Source organism: Toxoplasma gondii, chromosome XII, assembly GCF_000006565.2.
Source record: "Toxoplasma gondii ME49 chromosome XII, whole genome shotgun sequence".
Taxonomy (NCBI): domain Eukaryota; phylum Apicomplexa; class Conoidasida; order Eucoccidiorida; family Sarcocystidae; genus Toxoplasma; species Toxoplasma gondii.
In genome coordinates, this window is record NC_031480.1 from 4526253 (window position 1) to 4548886 (window position 22634).

Here is a 22634-nt window from a genome sequence, read left to right on the forward strand (position 1 = left end):
ACGGAGCGTAGCACTGGCCACCCCACTGATCTGGGGGGATGCAACGAAGTGAACTGTGTGCTGCTTTCGGCTTTCTGTGTCGGAGAGGGTTGCTGGGGACTATGAGTGAATGTTTTTAAGATAAACAGTTCGCAAGGGTTCTTCACAGACCATTCCGACGGTGTGTATTGATCCCGGGAGCCAACGAATCCACTTTGCGTGTGCCTCCTTTATCGGAGTTCAACTGCCGGTTAAGATGGAAGGGAAGACAGATGAGAGGAAAGAGAATTCCACTTGAGTACAGGGAATTCCGCACTTCATCATGGGAAATGCCCTTTGGCTCAAGTACACTGAGCACTCCCCTCTCCTCCCCCTTTCATCCGTTCCCTATTAAGGAATCAAGCCACGGTTGCCACTTTGAAAGAAAAGGACCCTTCGTGTGAATTGAGGGATCCTTTGAAACACAGGTTAAGCGACGAAAAGGGGGAAAAGCTACGAATGTGGTAAGGACTTTGGGTGGGAACGCCAGCCGTTCGTAAAGAAGTTGGAATCCTCAGAACGAAACGTAAAAGGCGGACGTGCGTGTGGCACTTCGTTGAGTAGAAAGAGGGAGTGGTAGTCCGTCAGACACGCGTTTTCCATGATCTTTTGCGGGGGCACAGCGTACCACGTTAAACTTGCCCCCATAAGCATTTTCAGATGCACCTGTAAGACCATTCTCTCTACTTACACAGGTGTCGAAGTATATACTATACGTAAATGCTAGAGTGACAACCGCATTTCTTAAGAGTGCAATGGCCAGTGCAACTAAAAACTCTACATTAAGACCGTGCTTCTTTGGAGACAAGTTGCAAATCACTCTTCAGGTACCAAGTTCCTGCTAAAAATCTTTCGCGACGTTTCCAATCAACTCTGGGTTCATAACGCCTCTAACAGTGATGGGAAGCAAGGATATAATTCGCTGTTTCGTAAGGCGTCGAACTGGGACGGGAAGAAAGGATACGACATGACAATTAAGGGAACTGTCGTCTCTTCATTCGGAGGCAGAAGACCGCTACGATAAGCTCTGGAGTGCTTCTCTTATACACGAACTCCGTCACCTACGTTCAAGCAAGGCAAGAGGATACGAAGACACATATTCTGATAGTCGCCCAAATGGGCGTTTGCGATTCAAGCAATGTAAGAGCATACAAGGAAGGAAAAGGAACTTTCAGCAACGCCAAATGTTTATGGCATGTGCCGGTGACAATTGTTTCGTAAATCTCAAGAATCATCAAAGACATTGTCTGAAAAATAGCTCACATAAACGACGCTCGTCGGCTACGATCGAAAATGACTTCGCGTACCATCTCGTTTCCCCGCGCACCTACTCTTGTGCCATTAAAGGGTGTACGAAATCCCCCGAAAAGCGCCCAGTGCAAATCGCGCCAACTCGTGGTAAAGCGATTTGGCCAGAAAGGAAGTTACCCGACCATGGAAAGGTCACGGCTTTGCTTACAGAACGATTCGAAAGGAATAACCGTCATTTTCCTTGTATTACGAAGACTGTATGCGTCAAATGGATGGAAAAGGCTTTTGAGAAAGATGGCTTCGATTGCGGCCTATGCATCTGTGGCGGAGCGTGGCTGAGATTGCCCAAAAGGAACGGACGCTTGAGATTGAATAGATTGAGTCTGTCTTGGCTGTAGACAGGCTGCGGTCCAGACACGCAGGCACCACACAAACACCAAAATATGCAACACGCAAATTACAATAAACACTCACTGGCACATGTATGCAGGCACAGAACACACTTCAACGCATATACACATCAGCAACTGACGAACACTGTCCCCTGTAAACAATCCACTACACGATCACGCATCTTTAAAGCGCATGATCGTCCCGTCTTCCGCACAGGTATGAATCACGCACAGGCTGACGCATTGCAAGCGTGAAACTTTAAAGGTTTTTGCTGTGCATGCCCTCCGTAGGCGCGGAGGTCCGTCTCGGCACTGCGCTCTTCCCACTTTATCCGGAGGATGAGACGACGGTGACTTTGATACTGTCAATTTTCCTTTCTGAACGTGCCGTCTCCGTTGCTGTTCTGGGGGTCGCGTTGGTTTGTGGTGGGCATCTCGACACCCTCCCTCGGTTCCCCAGACACCTCCTTGCCCGGGGGGGGGGGGACTGGCGCCTGTGGAGGAGTGCTCGCGGTTGACTTCGTGTCCTTCTCGCTGATGCTTCTGCGCTGCGCGGAGCTCGAGTTGTTCGATCCCGTCGAACTCCCCAGGGAATGGCGCGGCACAATGAGTCTCGCGGCTCCACTGACAGCAGGAGCCTCTCGAGATCTCGCGCGCTGCCTCTCCATCGTGCCCTCCCAGAGACGCGGGAACACCGCGGGAGTCTCGCCGGACGCCTTCGGGCCTCGCGCTTGTTGCGCAAGAGGACGACTATTTCGACTTCGGCCGCAGGGCGGGGCTCCGACAACGCGGTCTCCAGGGAGGGGCTCGACGCTGGAGTCGCGAGTTTTGCTTCCGATACTCGCGCGGCTCAGGGCGCTGCTCGCGGAAGTCCACGAGGCTGCTCCCACGCTGGAGCGGCTTCTTGCTCCAACTCCCGACACCACGGTTTCCACCGTGGCCCTCGAGATGCCGCCAGCGGCCCAGAGTTTCGCGCGACTCGCGTTTGCCTTGAGGGGGGTGGCTCGGCGTTCCGCACAGGTCCCCTCTAGTCTCTTGCGTGCATTTCGAGACGGCGGGCGGGGCAAACAGCGTGCTAGCAACCGCGTCCTGAGGGGTCACAGCGCGTCAACAGAAGGTTCTGGTGATGCAGACAGAAAGCTAGAAACCAAGCAGCCTCGAAACGTCCGGTCCTTTTGCGCTGTGGCCTTGGGCGCTCGATCAACTGCCTCGGGTGCGAGCCACTCCGTAAACTGTCGAAGTTGCAGCCGCGTTCGAGTTGGCAGCAGACTTTGCTACAGGACTGAGACTGCTACGCGGACGGACCGAACCTAAATCATTCGACCCTTCGAAATGTGTTTTCGCCTTCGAAGATGGGGGATACCGCATCGGCTTCGGCGTCTCGGTCTGAATATTCGCTTTCGGAGGATGTGGTTCCGCGGTCGAGGAAATTCTCTCCATCACGTCAGTCGGGAGAACTGCGGCTTCGAAGGCGAATCCTGTGGTTGTCATGTTCTCACTCAAAGCACGGTCTTCAATTTCGGGAGGAAAAGCCCTTCACCGGTGGAAAGCTGGTCGTGAGGCACCGTTGAGGCGGGCCTCGGCGGTCTCACCTCGGTGGTTTCCCTTATTTCCCATTTGGCATTGGCCACTGGTGCGAATTCTGGCAGTTGGCTAAGTGGCTCCGGCTCGTCGATCCGTCCGATACTGCGGACTCGGCTGTCTTCGTGAAAAGGCGAAGTGACTCCTTCGCCGTCGGAATCTTGGGAGAGCTCGAAGCTGATTTCATCGTCTTGGTGGGGAGTTAGCTGTTCTTGAAAGACCATATACTCTTCCAAACTCGCACGACGGACCGTCTGTCCGACTTCTGTCATGTGGTGCACGCCGTTCGTAGCGCCACTTTCCAGTTGAGAATTTGCTGTGTCGGTGTGCTGTCCCAGCAGCAGCTGCGCGCGACTGATGCACGATGAGATCGACCTCGTGTTCTCGTTCAGCTGCGCTAGGACTTCCTCTGACAGGCGACTTGTATTGCTGAGAATGCTAGACGCGCTTTCGTTGCTCTGAGGAAAATTTGTATCCTCTGATGCGGCGCACGCTAGAGTTGCCAGCATACTGTCGCCGCCGTACGCGGTTTCGAAAGATTTGGTTGTCGCGGGGTCATCCATTGTGACACCGCCCCCGCTGCCGCCAGTTCTTGCTTCAGCGACGGTAGAGTGCGTCTCTCCATGCGGAGCATCAGACAGGTCTCTTGTCTAACTCGAAGGATCTTGTTTGATTTACGCTACACCAGTAGTCCATGTCTGCTGTTGGTCTGGTATGTGTGCGCGTCTTCTGTTCCTCGAATTCCATTCCGCCTCAGGCGAGGCATCATTGCAGCGCTCGGCGATGTTGAAAGACGCTTGACCTCATGGTCCCGTTCGATGGAGAGGTGTCGACGCCGGGGTTGCACAGAATGGCCCGTACCAGCTTGGAAGGGAGATGGCGAAGCGAACGCGAAAACGACGGTGAAAAGCGGATTCCCGGGAATTAGAAACTGTTCAGACTGAGATGGCGGACGTCCTCGTATTTGCCTCTTAAGATGAGTCAGACAGGGGGGTCGCGAGGTGGGTAGAGCTTGAAAGAAGTACAGGGGCGGAAAGTTGTTTGACAATTGACGTAACCCCTTCTTCTGTTAAAGAGCTGCAGAGACGGTCACTCCCGGATGGAAAGGAAAATAAGAGGTTGTTAAAGAAAAGCATCTTCGCGAGGACTTGTAAAGGAAGAGTCGGCGTGCTAGCTGACTTACACACTCTCGTTGGTAGGCGCCATCTCCCCCGAGTAGAGCAATTATTGAGGTAGAGACGCAAATTTGGGAAGCGAATGGATTTACCTAAAGACAGATTTCGTCTCTCTGTCTTTGAAGCCTTGAAATGCTCCTGAACAGCAACAGATTCTTCTGCTCAATGCCCTTTGTTCTAAAGGGCAGTCCTTGTTGTGTGCGCAAGTCGCTGTGCGAGTGCCTTCCAGTCCTCTGGGAGTACTTCAGCGCTTCCAAAAACAAGTCTTTTAGCGGCTCCTAAACGAGTCGTCGTTCTCTGGATGACGGCTGTCTTTTCCCTGTACGCTCACACCTCAAAGGTTATATTTATAAAATTTTCTGGGCTACAGTTCACTGAAATTCGCCAAGTGCGAGCTCGTAGATACCTTTGTCTTTAGAAAGGTCAGATGGCTTCTTTTGCCCGCGGTGCTGAGGTCATACCAGGTGCCTACCGTGGACGCGACCAATGAGCAGAGATTACCCATGCACCCGCCGAGCACACCCTCCCAAGAAGCTATACAGTCTAGATAGTCAGGATGAGTATGCTCTCTGTCGCCATGCTCGTTCGCCTACGACAAACATGTTTCTGATTTGGCTATCTGTCGGACACACGAGTGTGCACGGGCACGGAAGGGCTCCGTGTCTTGGCGAGAGAAACTCACCAGACCTCTCACGCAGCATGGAGTGTACGGTAGCAGTCCTTCGTGGCCACCGCTATTCCGAATGCGCAGATTTCCCGGACGGCTATTGTTGCACTGAGAGTACGGGCAGCCTCTTTTCGTTAGTGCCGATTCTATGAGTACAAGAGAAAAACCCGAAGTTGTTCATGCTCTGTGACAGTGAGGCTGGTAGCCAGGTAACCGAATTATAAGTCGGACAGAAAGCACCAACTACTGTGTGTTAACCCCCCTTCGTCCCCACCGTAGAGCTGCAGACGGGCGAAACGCCTCTACAACGTTTTGACACATGAAATTAACCACAGGGGCAAACGCTGATTCTTGCTAGCTCGAGCACTAGAAGGCAACAGACGCCGTTTGAGAGATGGAACGATCTGCAGCCGTCTGCCTTTGGAATTAAGACAATATAAGCGCCACATGGGGGCAACACATGAGTGCAGCATACTTGAATAAATTGTATCGGTTTCTGGCTCTGTGTCGCGGAGGCGAGAGTCCTGTAAAACGCCTGTAGAGCGGGAACAGCAGATCCGGCACACTCTGAGATGAAACGTGCTTTGCTTCTGGAGATATTATTGCTTGTGCAGTCGGGGTACACTCTGGGTGATTATTTCCGGGTTGCCACCATTTGCTTGATTCCACTGGTAGGTGCCTAACACTACCAGGGATGCATGGCAAAATGAACTGGGAATGCGAGTGGAAGCAAATACAGGATACCCGAACCACCGTTTCAAAGTTTTGTGCAACACGCTTTTCGCATGACGAAGGAACGCCAGGTGCTGGATGCATTGCACATGGTCAAACAGCCAACAGTCTCGTATATATTAGGTACTGATAGTATTGCCAGTTCTACTTTGTGACAACACGTTTTTTGTTGCCGGGAGAAAAGGTTCAAACGAACACGGAAAATAAATAAGGTAACAACTAAAGCTACAGAAGGTGGCTAGTTACTGGATGACCCTCGCGAGCCCGAATTTAGTCTCGATAAGCTACAGTTCTGCTTGATATTACACCGTTAGCTGTCATACTCACTCACGTGTGGTAGTGCCGTATACGGTACTTCTAACGTTGAATCGACAACTGTGTGGTATCACATTGACAGTAGATTCTGTCTCTGTACGGAGGATTCGGTAACACTTTAGCGGGTGTTTGAAGGTCGTGTTGCCAACGAGACTCTTGGATAGCTCTGACGTCAAGGAGCTTTAATAACACTATGTATAGATAAATAAACGAGTATGGGGGTAACCTCGAATATACACTCCTCCATTCACCAATGTCTTATTTTTGTTCCTTCCTGGCTGTTCAGAAGGTATTCCCAACAGATAAAGTTTGTCAAAGTTCACTGCAAGTGTTTCAACCAGTGGGAAAATTGCTACGTAGGGTGTAGCAGTGACATATTACAAAAGACTTCCATTCCCTGAAACTATCTTGTTTTCATTCGGTTACAGAGAACTGCTTGAATAGACTTGAGTGTTTCTCCCGCCACATTTGGACTTCATTACCTGCATTGATGAGTGGTACAGGGATAGTTAGAAGAGACTTCCCCCCAGTGAAACTATCGTGTTCTCATTTGAATGCAGAGAACCTTTACGATGGGCCTTGGCGTCTCTCTAGCACGCAGTGACTCCGTCCCCTACGTTTGCATGTGGTCCAAGTGTACAATAGGAATGTCTTCTATCACTGAAACTATTGTGTTTTCTTGTGGACACAGAAAACCTCTAGGATAGCTTTTGCCGTTTGCGTAGCGATACGCTTATATCCCATGATCTGCATTTGCAGGTGATCCAAGTACAGACCAGGAAGGGCCTTCCGTCACTATAAAATTATCGTGTTCTCGATCTGCTTTAGTGACCCGCCAGGATAGGCTTTGGCGTTTCTTCATCACCTCCAACTGACTCAATTACCTCCAGTTGCGGGTGATGCAAGGACGCATGAGAAAAGCTTTTGCAGAATTGGAATTATCGTGTTTTCTTCCGGATTCAGAGAGCCGCTAGGGTAGGTTTTGGTGTTTTCTCCAACACACCCGGACTCCATTACCTACATTTGCTGGTAGCATGACACATTGGGATAGCCGTTCCGTCAGTAAAACTATAGCGTTACCCCTCGAATGTAGAGAACCACCAGGATAAGCTTTGGGGACAGTTTAACACATCCTATGTCCACTACCTGCAGTTTTTTCTGGTGGTACGACACGCTAGAACAAACCTGCTTTCACTGAAACTATTGTCTTTTCACTCGGATGCAGAGGGCCGCTACGGTAAGATCTTGCCCCTCTCTAAACTACACATTCCGTTGCCTACATTCGTAGGTGGTAGAAGGACATACTCGAAAACACTTGTCATCTCTAAGGCTTGCCCCCTGACTGCCACAAAAGCTGTGTTCCTCACTCTGAAACGAAGGCCTGCCCTGCTCGAACACTAAAGGACCTCCACGTGCGACCGATGAAGGCTTTTCTTTGCTGAGACATACGTGAGTTAATATATGCCGGTTCAGAGTTTTAGGGAACGAAGACATATTCTGATAGTCGCCCAAATTGGCGTTTGCGATTCAACCAATGTAATAGCATACACGGAAGGAAAAGGAACTTTCAGCAACGCCAAAAGTTTATGACATGCGCTGGAGACAATGGTTTCATAAACTCAAGCATCTTCCGAAAAATAACTCATGAGCGACGCTCGTCGGTTACGAGCGAAAATGACTTCGCATATCATCTCGTTTCCCAGCGCTCCTAATTTATCTGTCATTCATGGGCGTACGAAATCCCCCGAAAAGCGTCCAGAACAATCGCGCCAACGCGTGGTAAAACGATCTGGCCAAAAGGGAGTTACTCGACCATGGAAAGGTTACGGCTTTGATTGCAAAACGACTCGCAAGGAATGACCGTCATTTTCTATTTATTCCAAATACGCTGTAAGTCAAATGGATGGAAAAAGCTCTTGATTCACATATGTACAGGATTAAAAATGGTAATAATTTAAAAAGCGATACACAAATGATCAGCTATTTGGAAGCGTTATCCTAAAGAACAATACAAGAAGACTTCAAAACGGTACAACCGCGTAATGCCTTCCTGTTTGCAGAGTTCATCTAGTTGCTTTTGCAGGCTTCACCGCTTTTCTTCACACGAGCGTTGCCCATATTTCAAGGTCCCTGGCTTCCACGTCCTGTGTTTTTGCATAACATGTTCTTCTATTTTCGCTTCTGCCCCCTTTGCTGCCTTCTTCAAGCATTTCCCAGAAACAGCGCGTCTTGGTAATGTGCAGACACGCGGAGGCCAGAGACTCGTTCCCTTTCTCGAATCACGATCCAGAGAGGATGGCCTAAAAAACGGTTTCACCGACTGGATGCAAGGACGTAAGACCCGAAATGACTACGGGGGGTTTTCACTAGTTGGCAGAACACACACAAGCGTAATTTTGTAAAAGGACTCTCGAAACACCAAGCAAAATCAGCAAGCGGCCACAAGCCAGAACTGGTCATTCATACTACTTCAAACGCCCAAAACACGAAGGTTTCTCTTATTCCATACATGAGTTTCCCGAAAAGATGAAACGATGCAGACGGACTTGGGTAAAGCACCACTACACAACTGCTCACCAGAGCAGTGGAACATGAGTCGCACGGAACTTTTTTTCGAGAACAGCATTCTGTATGATTTCCTTTTTTCATATATATACATATATATACATCTACGCTTGCCTAGTCAGTAAGAAAATACAGAAAACTCGACAACACAGCTGCCTTTGATGAGGCATGCAGAGACTGTCGTTTAAAGCTTAAGTACGCCTACCTTCACGACAACGCAAGACAGCATTCGACTCCTACAGTAAAAATTGAGGTTCAGCGGCAGAAATTCCTCCACCAGTCGTCGCGCTACCAGACATTTTCTGATTCACCATCTCTCTTGCGCATGGAATCCCGCATGTCGATCCGTGACTTTTTACCGGCTTTGTGCGCACAAACGGATTTTGTGCCATGAGAGTTCTTTGCAGCGCGGATCCGGCTTGAATATCTGCTAGTCCGGAAGGACCACAGACATAGACATTTGCATGACGGGACTCCGTGCCGCATTTGGTGGCATTCCTTTTGTCATCTCCGGAGGGTCCTCCAACTTTGAACAGCATCGTGCCACTCATTGTCGGCTGCGCACCTGCAGGCCTTGCACCGGAGTAGTGTTGCTGCCTGTGATTATTCTCATTGTGGATCCCGGCTGAAGAAAGTAATGTGGCCGTCTTCGTGGGCAGAACACGTTGCGCCATTGGTTGCAGTTTGGCTCCGAACGGGACTGTCACAGGGAGAGGGAATTTACGCGAGATAGCCCCACCAGGTCGAGCACCTAGAGCGGGTTCGAACTCTGTCTCCGTCCTTTCGCGACAAACGCGGCCATTCTCTTCGACAATTGTGATGGCTAGCGCTTCTTCGGCCTCGGGCCACCCCCAAGCGATTTCATTCTCCTGTTCCGGTTGAGGCCGTATTAGTGCTTGGCATGTCACTTGCTCTTCAGGTGTCTTCTGACTCGACCCACCTGCTTCATTCGCGTGCGATAACTGCGAGAACGAGAAAGCAGGAGTGGGGACGGGCGTGGCAGGTGCTCCCGACTCGACCGGTATCGTTTCTTGGTTCGAATCCTCATGCACCAGAGACGCATTTACGCTGGGTGAAGTCACCGCGAGGGGTGGGCACGTGGCGAAAGAAAACGAATGAGGAATCGCCTGGGTGTGTTGTGTTTGTTGTGGAACGGCCGCTTCGTCATTGGCTTGGAAAACACCTTCCTTCGGAGTCGAAATCGGCGTGGTGGAAAGTTGAGTCGCTGTGAAAGGTTTGACACATACAGAAGGCGCAGGGATAACGAACGGCTTTGCGCTCGCGGCTTCGCTGCTGTGACCTAAGGAGTGACCTTGTTGCGACTGGGATTGCTGCCACTGCGCGACTTGGAGCTTCCACGCTTCTTGCCATAGTTCTTGGCGAGACTTGTCTTTTCGATTTCCACTTGATTCGACGCATGCAGACATGCTCTGTGACGAGTGCATTTCTCCCTGTGTCTCCTTAACTTCGACTACGGAGGGTGCTTCGCCTTTGTCTGTCTTCGGGAGTGGCGCACCTTCTCCAACTGGGTTCTTATCCACAACTTCGGCGTGTCGAATTGAAGTCCTTCCGCTCTTTGTGCGCACAAAAGGCACGCCTGTGCGTGGAGGTGTTGCCTGTCTTTTGCCTGGCAAACTCGCAGATGGCTGTTTCTCTGGGACAAGGCGAGGAATGGGGCGAGACTCAATGTGGAGGTTGCTGATGCAGAGTGAAGACAGACCCACTGTCGGGTCCTCTTTCATCATTCGACTGTCCGTGGGCTTGACTTCGCAAACCGCTTCGGCCTTTCCATCTGGAGTCTTCAGTTCATTCTGGCTAGCCGGAAGGTTTGTTGGATGCTGCGGTGTACGCAGACCTTCTCTATGGGCGGTGCAAAATCTCTCGACTCCGCGTTCTGGAGTCTCGCTCGCAGGTTGGGCTGCTTGCGGAGTGTAGAAGATGGCAGGAGACGCACCCGCTCCAGGCCCCTGGGGAAACGGCACTGGAACGAACTGAGACTGCACCGGAGGTGGCCCGAAAAATTGGTGGAATGGGGGCGTCGTAGACGTCTGAAGTTGTTGTAACGTCATTCCAGCATTCTGGAAATATTGCTGCGGTGGCATGGACGATGTCTGGAATTTCTGCTGTGGCGACATTCCAGCATTCTCAAATTGTCGTACTGGTGGCGTCGACGAAGTTTGAAATTGTTGGTAGACAGGGTTGAATGCAGACGTATTTGCAAGCATGGAGGGATTGGGTGGTGGAGAGCGCGCACGAGGATTCGGCGTCATGTAGGGCACGGGGTTGGTGCCATTGCTGGGGCGGAGACCGAAGGGCACTCCTGGAGGAGGAACTGGCAGTGCATAGCCTGGTTGACCGGCAGAGTTGAGTGCAACGTGGTGGTTCGCGACGCGCAGAGGATCGATCGGAATGCTTTGGAACGGCGGAGAGATTGGAGGCAAGGCAACTGGAAGCGGAACATTTTGATTCACATTCATCTGGAAACTCTGGTTGAGACTCCACTGGTCTTGCGAAGCTAGTGGTTGCTGCCCGTGCATTGGTGGGGGAAACTGCGGCTGAGAATGCCATAACGAAGCAGTCGCCGGAGACTGAAACGGGTGACCCTGACCTGACTGTAGACAGACAGCAGTCTGGACACGCAGACACCACACTGAAACGCAATAATCTTACAACACGCAAATGATCTTGAAAGGCGCATGCGGACACAGAACGCCCTTCACTGAGGCAAGTGCACCACTGGCCAGTGAATGAAATTTACTACAAGACATGCTTCTAATGGGCACGCTCTCCTCTGTCTCTTGTCCCTGAGCACATCGCGAAAATGTCTGCACACTCCAATTGTAAAACACGGAAGGTTTCTGCTTCGCATACCCACTGTAGACACAAGAGTCGGTCTCTACACAGGACACTCATGGTCCACTCCAACGAAAAACATGGCAGACGCTCGGAAACTGACCGGTCTCTTTCCTTGTGGACAAGGCGTCTGCGTCGCCGTTCTGGGGGACGCGTTGAGCTTTGCCGACGGGCCGCCTGTCTGCGGACGCCTTGGCCCCTCTTCAGCTCCCAAGACACCTTGACCGGAGCGGACTAGCGCGCGCGCTGGAGTTTTCCCGTTTTTCTCGCTGATGCTTCTGCGCTGTGCGGAGCTCGAGTTGTTCGATCCCGTCGAACTCCCCAGGGAATGGCGCGGCACAATGAGTCTCGCGGCTCCACTGACAGCAGGAGCATCTCGAGATCTCGCGCGCTGCCTCTCCATCGCGCCCTCCCAGAGACGCTGGAACACCGCGGGAGTCTCGCCGGACGCCTTCGGGCCTCGCGCTTGTTGCGCAAGAGGACGACTATTTCGACTTCGGCCGCGGGGCGGGGCTCCGACAACGCGGTCTCCAGGGAGGGGCTCGACGCTGGAGTCGCGAGTTTTGCTTCCGATACTCGCGCGGCTCAGGGCACTGCTCGCGGAAGTCCACGAGGCTGCTCCCACGCTGGAGCGGCTTCTTGCTCCAACTCCCGACACCACGGTTTCCACCGTGGCCCTCGAGATGCCGCCAGCGGCCCAGAGTTTCGCGCGACTCGCGTTTGCCTTGAGGGGGGTGGCTCTGCGTCCTGCGCACGTTCCGAAAAGTCTCCTCGTTTCCGTCTCTTGCATGCGACTTGACACGGTCGGCTGGGCGAAACCCTTGCTGGCGATCGCCGCCCAAGACGCGTCCGCTTGGCTACAGAAGGTGCAAAGGCTCTTGTACCTGAGTCCGTGGGGGCACAACAGACGGCTGTTGCTCCGCAACTGTCCTGGTAACATCGAGCCGATCGAGCTTCGTCCCCTCGTTCCGGAGGCCCGCGGCGCAGGCGTGAGAGTGCGAAGACTGGTCTGGTTTTCGGACAGGCTTCGCCGCAAGTGCCGGTTCTGTTGGGGGCGGGGGTTCGTGGCCGAGCCAAGGCGGCTGCGTGCGCACAGGGAAAACCGTCGAGGAAGGCTCTGGTGCTTTCGCGAAGCAGAGCGCGGGGCCACTCCCGAATTTCCGGCTGCCGTCTCGTTCTGGAAGACACCCTTCTGCGCGCCCGCGACGCCTCGACCCGCAAAATTGCTGCTACGACTAGATGCACCGGATGACCCCGCCAAACTCCGCTCTGAAGTTTTTCCGCAGGCGCGCCGGATGGCTTCGACAGCTTGCCGAATTGTCGTCCCGCTGGTCAGCACGATCCGCTGTTGGTGGAGAATCTCCACGATTTTTTCCCGAGCGGCCGCGGGCAATTCGGTCCAGGATGGACTGCGAGTCGGCGACGAGCTGTTCGCCGCGGCAGCTCCGGTGATCTGCTTAATCAGTTCCGCGGCTGAGACGCGACTCGCAACTGCGGGGGAACACGACTGCCGAGAATGCACGGTGGGTTTCGGCTGAGAGGTTCCTGTCGGGGCACTTCCGAGCTGAGTGTGAGGATGCGGTGTCTTTCTGTCTGGTGATGTGGACAGAACGCTGGAAACCGAGCGGCCTCGCGCGGCTGGTCCTTTTGCACTGCGGTCTTGTGCTTTCGTTGCATTGCCTCCTGTGCGAGTGACTCCGCGAGTTGCCGAAGTTGAGGCCGCGTCCGAGTCGGCAGCAGACTTCGCTGCAAGACAGGAACGGCCACAAGGACGGATTGAACCGGAATCTTTTGACTTTTCGAGCTGTGTCTTGTTCTTCGGTGTCTTGATCGGGTGTCTTTGCTTTGACGTCTCAAGCTGCGTCTTCGATTTTGGCGATCCCGGGGGTTGTTTCACCGTCGAAGAAATTCTCTTTACCGCGGGGGTCGGGACAGGTGCGCCTGCGCCGGGGAATCCGCTGGCTGTCGTGTGGTCCTTCCGAGGGCGATTTTCACTCTCGTCAAGAGGAAATTCATCACCGGTGGAAACCTGGTCGCGAGGCACCGTTGAGGCGGGCCTCGGCGGTCTCACCTTGGTGGCTTCCCTTATTTCCCATTTGGCATTGGCCACTGGTGCAAATTCTGGCGGTTGGCTAAGTGGCTCCGGCTCGTCGATCGGTCCGATACTGCGGACTCGGCTGTCTTCGTGAAGAGGCGAAGTGACTCCTTCGCCGTCGGAATCTTGGGAGAGCTCGAAGCTGATTTCATCGTCGTCTTGGTGGGGAGTTAGCTGTTCTTGAAAGACCATATACTCCTCCAAACTCGCACGACGGACCGTCTGTCCGACTTCTGTCATGTGGTGCACGCCGTTCGTAGCGCCACTTTCCAGTTGAGAATTTGCTGTGTCGGTGAGCTGTCCCAGCAGCAGCTGCGCGCGACTGATGCACGATGAGATCGACCTCGTGTTCTCGTTCAGCTGCGCTAGGACTTCTTCTGACAGGCGACTTGTATTGCTGAGAATGCTAGACGCGCTTTCGTTGCTCTGAGGAAAATTTGTATCCTCTGATGCGGCGCACGCTAGAGTTGCCAGCATACTGTCGCCGCCGTACGCGGTTTCGAAAGATTCGGCTGTCGCGGGGTCATCCGTTGTGACGGCACCCGCGCTGCCGCCAGTTCTTCCTTCAGAGATGGTGGAGTGTGTCTCGCCACGCAGAGGATTAGACAAGTCTCCCTCGTCTAATTCTGGAGATCTGGCTTGATTTACGCTACACCAGTAGTCCATGTCTGATGTTGCACTGGTCTGTGCGCGCGTCTGCTGTTCCTCGAATTCCGTTCCGCCTGCTTCGGACTCATCATCGTCGACGTGGGAGCTGTTGTATTTTGAGGTCAAGGCGTCGCTGCCGCACTCGGCAAAGTCGAAGGCCACTTGGTCTGCGTCATCTTTTTGCATCGTGTCCTCGCCTAAATTCACAAATGTGGTGTCAATGTCGGCTTCGATTGGAACAGCCACCTTTTTCACACGCCACACGACGGCCGGACTTTTCGGCGACTCTTTTGCCGTCCTCGAGCTTTCATTTTCTCCTGCGTTGAGGTCGCTGGTTCCCGGCCGCCTAGCCATTCCTTCTGGGCAAATTGACAAGCAACTACTTCCGGAGGTCCCCTTCCGTGGAGGGGAGTCCACGCCCGGGTTCCCGGCAAAAATATGGGCCATAGGAGCAGCTTGAAAGAGAGAAAGGGAATCGAACGCGAATACGACTGTGCAGAGCGGATTTCCCACAATTAGAAACGAATCGGAGCTAGATTGTGGCCTCAGTTGCCTCTTCCAGGGTAAGCCAGACACGGGGTCGCGCGGTGGGTGGAGCTTGAGGGAGTTCAGGGGCGAAATATCACTCAACGTTTGGTAGAATGACTTCTCCCGCCAAGCAATGTCGGAAGACGGTCAATCCCAATAGGCAAGAGAAGCAGAGAGGTCGTTAAGAAAAGCTTCTTCGATGGGACTTGTAAAGCGGCGAGCCGGCGTGCTAGCTGACTTTGACACGCTAGGTGGTAGGGACCACCTGCGCGTGATGCAATTCTCAGGGTAAAGTCGCTTTTTCGGGAAGTGGAGGGAATCACTTGGAAAGGGAATTCGCCTTGCTGTCTTTGAAATCTTCAGACGCTCCGGAATAACAACAGATTCTCTTACTCGATGTTCTCATGCGGAGTCCTTGTTGTGCGCACAAGTCGCTTGACGGAGTCTTCGCGTCCTCTGGGGGGCTGTGCGCTGTTCCAGCGTTTCGAGAATCAAGCCTTTCAGCAGCTTTAGAACGAGTTCGTTCGCTGGACGACGGCTGTCTTTTACCTGTACGCTCACTCCTTAAAATCTGGATTTCTCTAATTTTCTGGGATATGGTTCTCTTAAATTCGCAACTGCGAGCTCGTAGATACTTTTACCTTCAGAAATGTCAGATGGAATCTTTTGCCCGCGCCGCTGGGTTCACACCCCGTGCCTACCGTGGAGGCGACCGTGAGCAGAGTCAACCCATCCACCAGCAGACCATACCCTGCTGAAAGAGATGCGGTCTGTCTTGCCAGGATGAGCGTGCTCTGCATGACCATGCACGTTTGCCTGTGAGAAACAAATCTCTGGCTCAGCTTTCTAGCTGTTAGACACACGATTGTGCAAGAGCACGGAAGAGCTCCGTGTCTTGGCGAGAGAAACTCACTAGACCTCTCACGCAGCATGGAGTGTACGGTAGCAGTCCTTCGTGGCCACCGCTATTCCGAATGCGCAGATTTCCCGGACGGCTATTGTTGCACTGAGAGTACGGGCAGCCTTTTTTCGTTAGTGCCGATTCTATGAGGACAAGAGAAAAACCCGTAGTTGTTCATGCTCTGTGACAGTGAGGCTGGTAGCCAGGTAACCGAATTATAAGTCGGACAGAAAGCACCAACTACTGTGTGTTAACCCCCCTTCGTCCCCACCGTAGAGCTGCAGACGGGCGAAACGCCTCTACAACGTTTTGACACATGAAATTAACCACAGGGGCAAACGCTGATTCTTGCTAGCTCGAGCACTAGAAGGCAACAGACGCCGTTTGAGAGATGGAACGATCTGCAGCCGTCTGCCTTTGGAATTAAGACAATATAAGCGCCACATGGGGGCAACACATGAGTGCAGCATACTTGAATAAATTGTATCGGTTTCTGGCTCTGTGTCGCGGAGGCGAGAGTCCTGTAAAACGCCTGTAGAGCGGGAACAGCAGATCCGGCACACTCTGAGATGAAACGTGCTTTGCTTCTGGAGATATTATCCCTTGTGCAGTCGGGGTACACTCTGGGTGATTATTTCCGGGTTGCCACCATTTGCTTGATTCCACTGGTAGGTGCCTAACACTACCAGTGATGCATGGCAAAATGAACAGGGAATGCGAGTGGAAGCAAATACAGGATACCCGAACCACCGTTTCAAAGTTTTGTGCAACACGCTTTTCGCATGACGAAGGAACGCCAGGTGCTGGATGCATTGCACATGGTCAAACAGCCAACAGTCTCGTATATATTAGGTACTGATAGTATTGCCAGTTCTACTTTGTGACAACACGTTTTTTGTTGCCGGGAGAAAAGGTTCAAACGAACACGGAAAATAAATAAGATAACAACTAAAGCTACAGAAGGTGGCTAGTTACTGGTTGACACTTACGCGCCCGACTTTAGTCTCGACCAGTTTTGTTTAATATTTCACTGTTAGTTGTCGTAATTTCATGGGATGGTGGCGTACGGCAGTTCTGTGTACGTTGAGACGACAACCAGGCATTACCCCATTAACAGTATGTATAGTTTCTGAACGGAAGGATGGTTAACACTAAATTGGGGTTCAGAGGTCATTTCCCCACTGATATACTTCGATAGCTGGTGGCAAGGAGATTCCCTGAACACCGTGCAAGACGATAGCAAAGCTCCTCCGAATACTCTCAAATATACACACCTTCTTTCACCAGTACGACATTTGGTTCCCCGAGGGTTATTCGGAAAGTACTTCGCATGAAGAGAGTCTGTGAGACTCCATCGAAAGTGGGTCGGCTACAGAGAGCCTAGCCACGTATACTGTGGCAGTATCACACATGGCCTATGGAACGTTCAAGTTTCCATTCTCAGATAAGTTATAACCCAGCACCCTGGATGTTGTGTTGTGATCCTGAGTGTCCAATTTGTTGCAGCTAGACGGCAAAGACGACGTATTTCCTCTATCAGTTAATGGCCTGCATCCCCAGTAGTAGAAATCCTTTCGGTACTCTGTGCAACGTGACTCCGAAACATATTTCTCCATTCACCTCCGACTTTTCCTTCGTGGACAGGAAGAGCGTCCACTGCGCGCTAGAACTACTGTCAGAGAAGCCTACACGTTCGTTTGTTCTGATTACTTTCATGCTAAGAGGCATGCCTGTATCGTCAGCAACGGCGATCATTGGCCTCGTATCGCAGAGAAGATGTAGGCACTGTTATAACGACTAAGACGCGTAACGTGATCTTTGACCACGGCTTACCAAGCCACAGCCGCACTATCACTCTAGGAGTCGTTACGTGCAATACAGCAAACGATGGATTTTCGGGGCTACCAAATTACCTCACCGTCGGCCGGCAAAACATCCTCTCATCTGCACTTCAGAGAAGCACCTCCTCACCAAAAAGTTCAAGACTTCGACAGAAAAAACAAAGCGTGACGAAACAACAGTCTGTAGCAAGACGGTTACCTTTCTTGATGCGCCTCGCTTAACTCGTCTGATAACGTGATAGACAAGCGCAGATGAGTCAACAAGAACTAATGCCGTTTTGTGAACGAAATTTCACCATGAAAAAAGTAATATCTACAGAATACGGTTCCCCATGATCATGTATCTTCTTCATTAGGGAGAGAGAAGTACAAAGAATGGCGGAGGCGGACCGAGACAGGCTAACGGATCTGCAACTGGAAAACCGAGGTCTTCGCACGGAATAGACGCGCCAGACGCTGCCAGACCAATTTCTCGGCTAAGTGTTTCTTTCTCCTCCCCCTTGAGGACAAAAGCAGCAAATTCTGAAGCCACTTGGCCACCTCCCCGTGACCAACCTCGCTCCCCTTTCTCAGGAGCAACTGCCGTGAACATGCAGCTCATATCAGGCTCTGTCACGAAAGGGAAGGAAAATCGTCCTAGAACCTCAAGAGACCCTTCACTGTCGTAACTGTGTTCATTTCCCTCTTGGCGTCCTTGCCAAACATCGCGAGGCCCTTTACGCAGTGGAACAGTAATCACCTGAACGCCGAAGGTGACAAACCCTTTCAAGAATGTTCTAACCCTGAAGGGACGTGCATGGCAGCGAGTCCCGTGTCACGAATGGGAAAACGTATTCAGTGAGCATGCTATCACACAGATCTAAGCTGCTCCAGGTGTGTCACCGAGTCCTTTAAAAAAACCCCGTTATGCGGTCTATATAAATGACTGTTCACTATTTTACAAGACATCCATGCAGGAGCGTGTTCCGTAGTGTCGGTACGTTGAGTGAAACTCTCTTTTTCTGCCTCAAAGGTAATTTAATCTAAAACGTGAAGCAGCGCCACGGGAGACGGCGGACAAGCTTTTACGCAGGCCGACGTCACTGGCTAAACGTCTGTCTGTCATATGGAAGCAAAACTACGGAACAACCCGCGACAGGAGCACAGTCGAGGACTAGGCTCAACTTTCTACTCAAGGGACCTCTCCAAGTCAACATCCCGCCCGTCCGAGACTTTCCATCAAAGTTTAATATCGCAAAAAGAAGTTCAAGGCGTAGGCAGGAAAAGCTACTTCGACCCATCGCATGACCTTAACTCAAGCGGATCCTCTACCATATCTACAGAACTGGGAGAGAGTCTGTGTCTGGGCCATCACAGCATCGCTACCCTTGTTTGTTGTGGTCACGAGAATGAGCCGCTGGCATGCGCTTTTTCTTTTAACGGCAGTCTCCAAGAGAGACACCGAGTAGTGTACCTTTTCTCTACTACTAAGTGAAGCGTGCGATCGCGTGTTCCCGACGCGCACCGCGCTTCCGGAGAGCGCCTACGGCTGACGGCCCGTCGAGGTGTCTCTACACCGGACCCCGCTGTCCTTCTACCTTATGTAACTGCCCCACCGCGTCGCGGCATACCTTTGCCATCGAGCAACTTCTACGCATCACTGCCTGTGAGCCAGTGAGTCTCTGGTCCGCAGAGCGGTGAGGCTGCTGCCGCGTTTCCCATTGTCACTTTTTCGCGTGTTCGGCGGCCGCAGTCGCTTACCATCTCGCCTTTTGCGGACCAGCTCGTGACCGCTCCCGTCATGTGGATGACGTCTCCGGGTTGAAGCACTCCCTTGACCTCGCGAATCAGACGTTCCTTTTCTTCTTCGTCTCCAGAGATGCCGCCGGCTGTCCGGTCGGAATTCCTTGCTTCCTCGCCGCTCCGTTCCGCTTCGCCTCCCTTCTCTCCTGTCGCCCTGCGGCGCAGAAACGGCAGAGGCAGCACCAAGACGACTGACGCCGAGGCGTCGGCCACCATGTAGTGCAGCCTGTGCTGTTCGAGGGTGCGCGACAGCGGGTCCGGGAGAGGCCGCAGAAGCATGAAGGTCAAAGACAGCTGACGCTGTTCAGGCCGCAGACTTCGGAGCGGCGTGAGTGCAGAAGCTGAAGCAGTGCTCGCGTGAAAAGACACCTGGGGAGGGGAGACGCCGTCGGCTGCCGCGTGTAGGTAGTCCAGGGGGGAGGGCAGCGGTAAAGGGTAGCAGACGGCTGTTCGCAGTTTCTTGACAGGGCAGGAACTCGCTAGAGGAGCTGGAGACGCGGAGGCAGCTGAGTGCCCCTCCAGAGCGCCAGAAACAGACGAAGGAAAGACACCTGAAGAAGAGACATCTTTGCCTTCTCTCCGCGCAGCACTGGACCCTGCGAAGCCATCGGGGTCGTGACGAACGTCGGAACGACTCGAGGCGCAGGCGTCCTTGTCACGAGACTGCCAGAAGACGTGCAGCGATGCATGCGCACCATACGGAGCGCCTCGCGGCTGCTCCTCTCTCCCTTGTTCCCCTACAGCCGCTCTCTCGATGCCTTCTCCCCGTCGGGCCTCCTGGAACCTATACGGTCGGTGCTTCCCGCTTTCCTCTTGCATCCGTCTTCGCTGACTTTCTGACCGCGACCGACTCTCCCGATCCCCCGAAGCAACTCGCGAGAGAGAATGTGAAGGCTCCGCGCTAGACGCTGGAATCCGAGACTGTCCTCCCTCTGCGCCTGAAAAAAAGGGCGACACTTGTGGGTATATCCTGGACGCTCTGCATGCAGTTTCTTCCTGTGTGCTCTGCTGCGAAGGCAAACTGCAGCTCGACTCTCTCTCTCGCTTGTTAGCACCCGAGACGTCTCCGCTTCGACCTTGCTGTCGAGACTGCCTTTCCTTCCTCATTCTCTCTCTTTCCTCAACAGCTGCACCGGATCCGGGTGGGAAGCCCGAAGACTGCGGGCGAGGAGCCGCAGACGCCGCGAACGCCGCTGGGAGCGCCGCAGACGCAGCTGCCCCGGGGTCGGCTGTATGTACACCGTAAGTGAGGGACGGGTGAGGCGTCGACTCAGTGTGCAACGACGCAGGCGGGGAAGATGGGAGACCCGCCGACAGATGGGATCCGGGCAAATGTACAGCCGCCGGAGCACGATAAAGAGTGTGTGGAGGACCATGCGGAGGCGCGGCAGCTGCAGAAACGACGTGCGGGGGTTGACCCCTCAGCGCATTTTGCCTCCCAGAGGACACTGCAGGTGGCCGCTGCCTGTCGCCCTTTTCTCGTCCGTGAAAAGCATCCCCCTCCCCATACACCGTGCCCCTGGTTTGCGCGCGACTCCGAGCATCGTCCGGTGGTTCTCGCGAGAGAGAAGCGTCTCCGCCCTCCCGGCCATGTAGCTTTTCAGGGCAGCCTCTCGACCGTTGGTTCTCACTGTGGCTGGCACCGCGTCTCGTGTGGTCGCGCTCCTGCGAAGAGTCCGTTCTGTGGCCACTCTGTTCCCTCCCAGCGGTCTGGGCCTGAGAGGACCGGAAGTTCGAAGAGCCCGAGAAGTTTCGACTCGGAGACTGCCGCTCTTCTCGATCGACGCACTCGCCTCTCTCCAGCCGTTCAGAGCCTCGGGCGAGCGATCGCGGGGGCCACTGCTTCGAGGCCAAAGGCTCACTCCGTTCGTGCTTTTCAGCAGAGTGAGGGTGCGAAAAAGCCGAGCCAGAGGTCGGAGACTTGCTGAGGTGTCCCTCCCACCTGGGGGAGGTGCACGCACGAAACGGCAGGTGGTTTGGAGGGAAGTAGAGAGACGCGGGATGGGTCGGAGGCCGGGCTGAGCCGTGGGGAGACACAAGTCGCTCTTGGTCGCCTGCACAGAGACTCAGTTCTGGGAAGTGACAGTTTTCTCGTCCGAGGTGCCTTCTGGCCTGCGCGTCGTGGAGACGGGAACCTGCACGCGCCTCACTTGGGTGCGGGTGTCCGTAGACCCCTGCGTGAGAAGCGAGGAAGCCGACACTTTCTGGAGAGAGGCCGCCAGCGGGGGGCGGAGACAAGTGGCCAGGAGGAACCTGCACAAAGTGCAGGGGAGCGTACACTCCTTCGTTTGCAGACGGGACGAGAAGCCGCACATCCCCAGAGACGCGAGAGCCCGGCACCTGCCCTGCGAACTGGTGCAGCGCTGGACCTTCAGGACGCCGTCCCCCATGGGGGTAAAGAGGCCTCGACATGGGGTGGACGGGCGCCCTTGGTTTAGGTGGGGGGAAGGGTTTGAGCGATTCCAGGTGACGAGGACGACGGAGAAATTTGATCAATCGTGATGAGAGTCAGAGTCGAGAAGCTGGAGGACAAACAGCGGCAACGATAGGACAGCATGAGAAAGCTCGTAGCAGAAGAGGAGTAGCAAGCGATAGGAGACAGACGTGACTGGTGTTCAAGCAAGAGGGGTGTTGAAGTGGACAGAAGCGAACACAGAGGGGTTGAGGACAGCAGGAAAAGAGTAGAAACAGCATGAACGCCGAGGAAAACCGAAGACAGATACTGACGTGTAGTAAGAGGGAAAAGCGAGAAGAGACAGACCCAAGAGTGCAAATAGTGCGCGTGCCATGCTGCCCTCGGTGACGGTCACAACTTCCCGGACTCTTCGTTTTAATGTAGGCGATGCGCTTTTGCGAAAAGCTCTCTGTTAGTTCCGTGGCAAAGCGCACACGAATGAGACACCTGCGAACTGTCTATCCCGTGTCCGGAAGAGAATGCGGGCTTCGCAGTTTCCGTCACTCGAGACGTAAAAGTGTGCGGCAGCCGCGCTCTCCGGCACCGGTACGTCTTATCCGAGCGACGGGAATCCCCCGGAAGCTGGCGCGGGGTCTCCTCTGCGTACCCCAGGCGCAATGCCTTTCTTTGCTGACTCTTCATACGAAAACAAAGATGAGCAGTTTCCGGTATTTTTTTCAGGCAAAGAGAGAAGTTGGAAACAGGCAGCACGGCGGCATCGTTGTCTGCACGCCAAGCTGGCGTCTCTCGGCTCTGAGCCTATCACCGAAAAACAATCTTTACTGCCGCGGGTCGACCGTAAAAGCGTGCAACTATGGTTGCCTTTCCTTGTCTC

General features: G+C 53.4%; 3 protein-coding genes across 3 annotated transcripts; all 3 read right to left on the reverse strand.

The window, feature by feature from the left end:
• Positions 1-872: 872 nt before the first annotated feature.
• On the reverse strand, positions 873-4777 carry TGME49_249425 (hypothetical protein). The gene is made up of 3 exons (XM_018780895.1): positions 3202-4777; positions 2967-3139; positions 873-2695 (listed from the first exon to the last, which is right to left on the reverse strand). Exons 1-3 carry the CDS (start codon positions 3803-3805, stop codon positions 2027-2029), a joined length of 1446 nt encoding a protein of 481 aa, XP_018635033.1. The 5' UTR covers positions 3806-4777; the 3' UTR covers positions 873-2026.
• A 2911-nt stretch (positions 4778-7688) lies between these two features.
• TGME49_249440 (hypothetical protein) lies at positions 7689-14646 on the reverse strand (the record flags this gene model as incomplete). The annotated part of the gene is made up of 2 exons (XM_018780896.1): positions 7689-11326; positions 11653-14646. The coding sequence occupies 2 exons, from the start codon at positions 14644-14646 to the stop codon at positions 8933-8935; spliced, it is 5388 nt and encodes a 1795-aa protein (XP_018635034.1). The 3' UTR covers positions 7689-8932.
• A 2878-nt stretch (positions 14647-17524) lies between these two features.
• On the reverse strand, positions 17525-22615 carry TGME49_249450 (hypothetical protein). Its single transcript, XM_018780897.1, has 2 exons — positions 19303-22615; positions 17525-18301 (listed from the first exon to the last, which is right to left on the reverse strand). The coding sequence occupies exons 1-2, from the start codon at positions 21754-21756 to the stop codon at positions 17915-17917; spliced, it is 2841 nt and encodes a 946-aa protein (XP_018635035.1). The 5' UTR covers positions 21757-22615; the 3' UTR covers positions 17525-17914.
• Between the last annotated feature and the right edge of the window lie 19 nt (positions 22616-22634).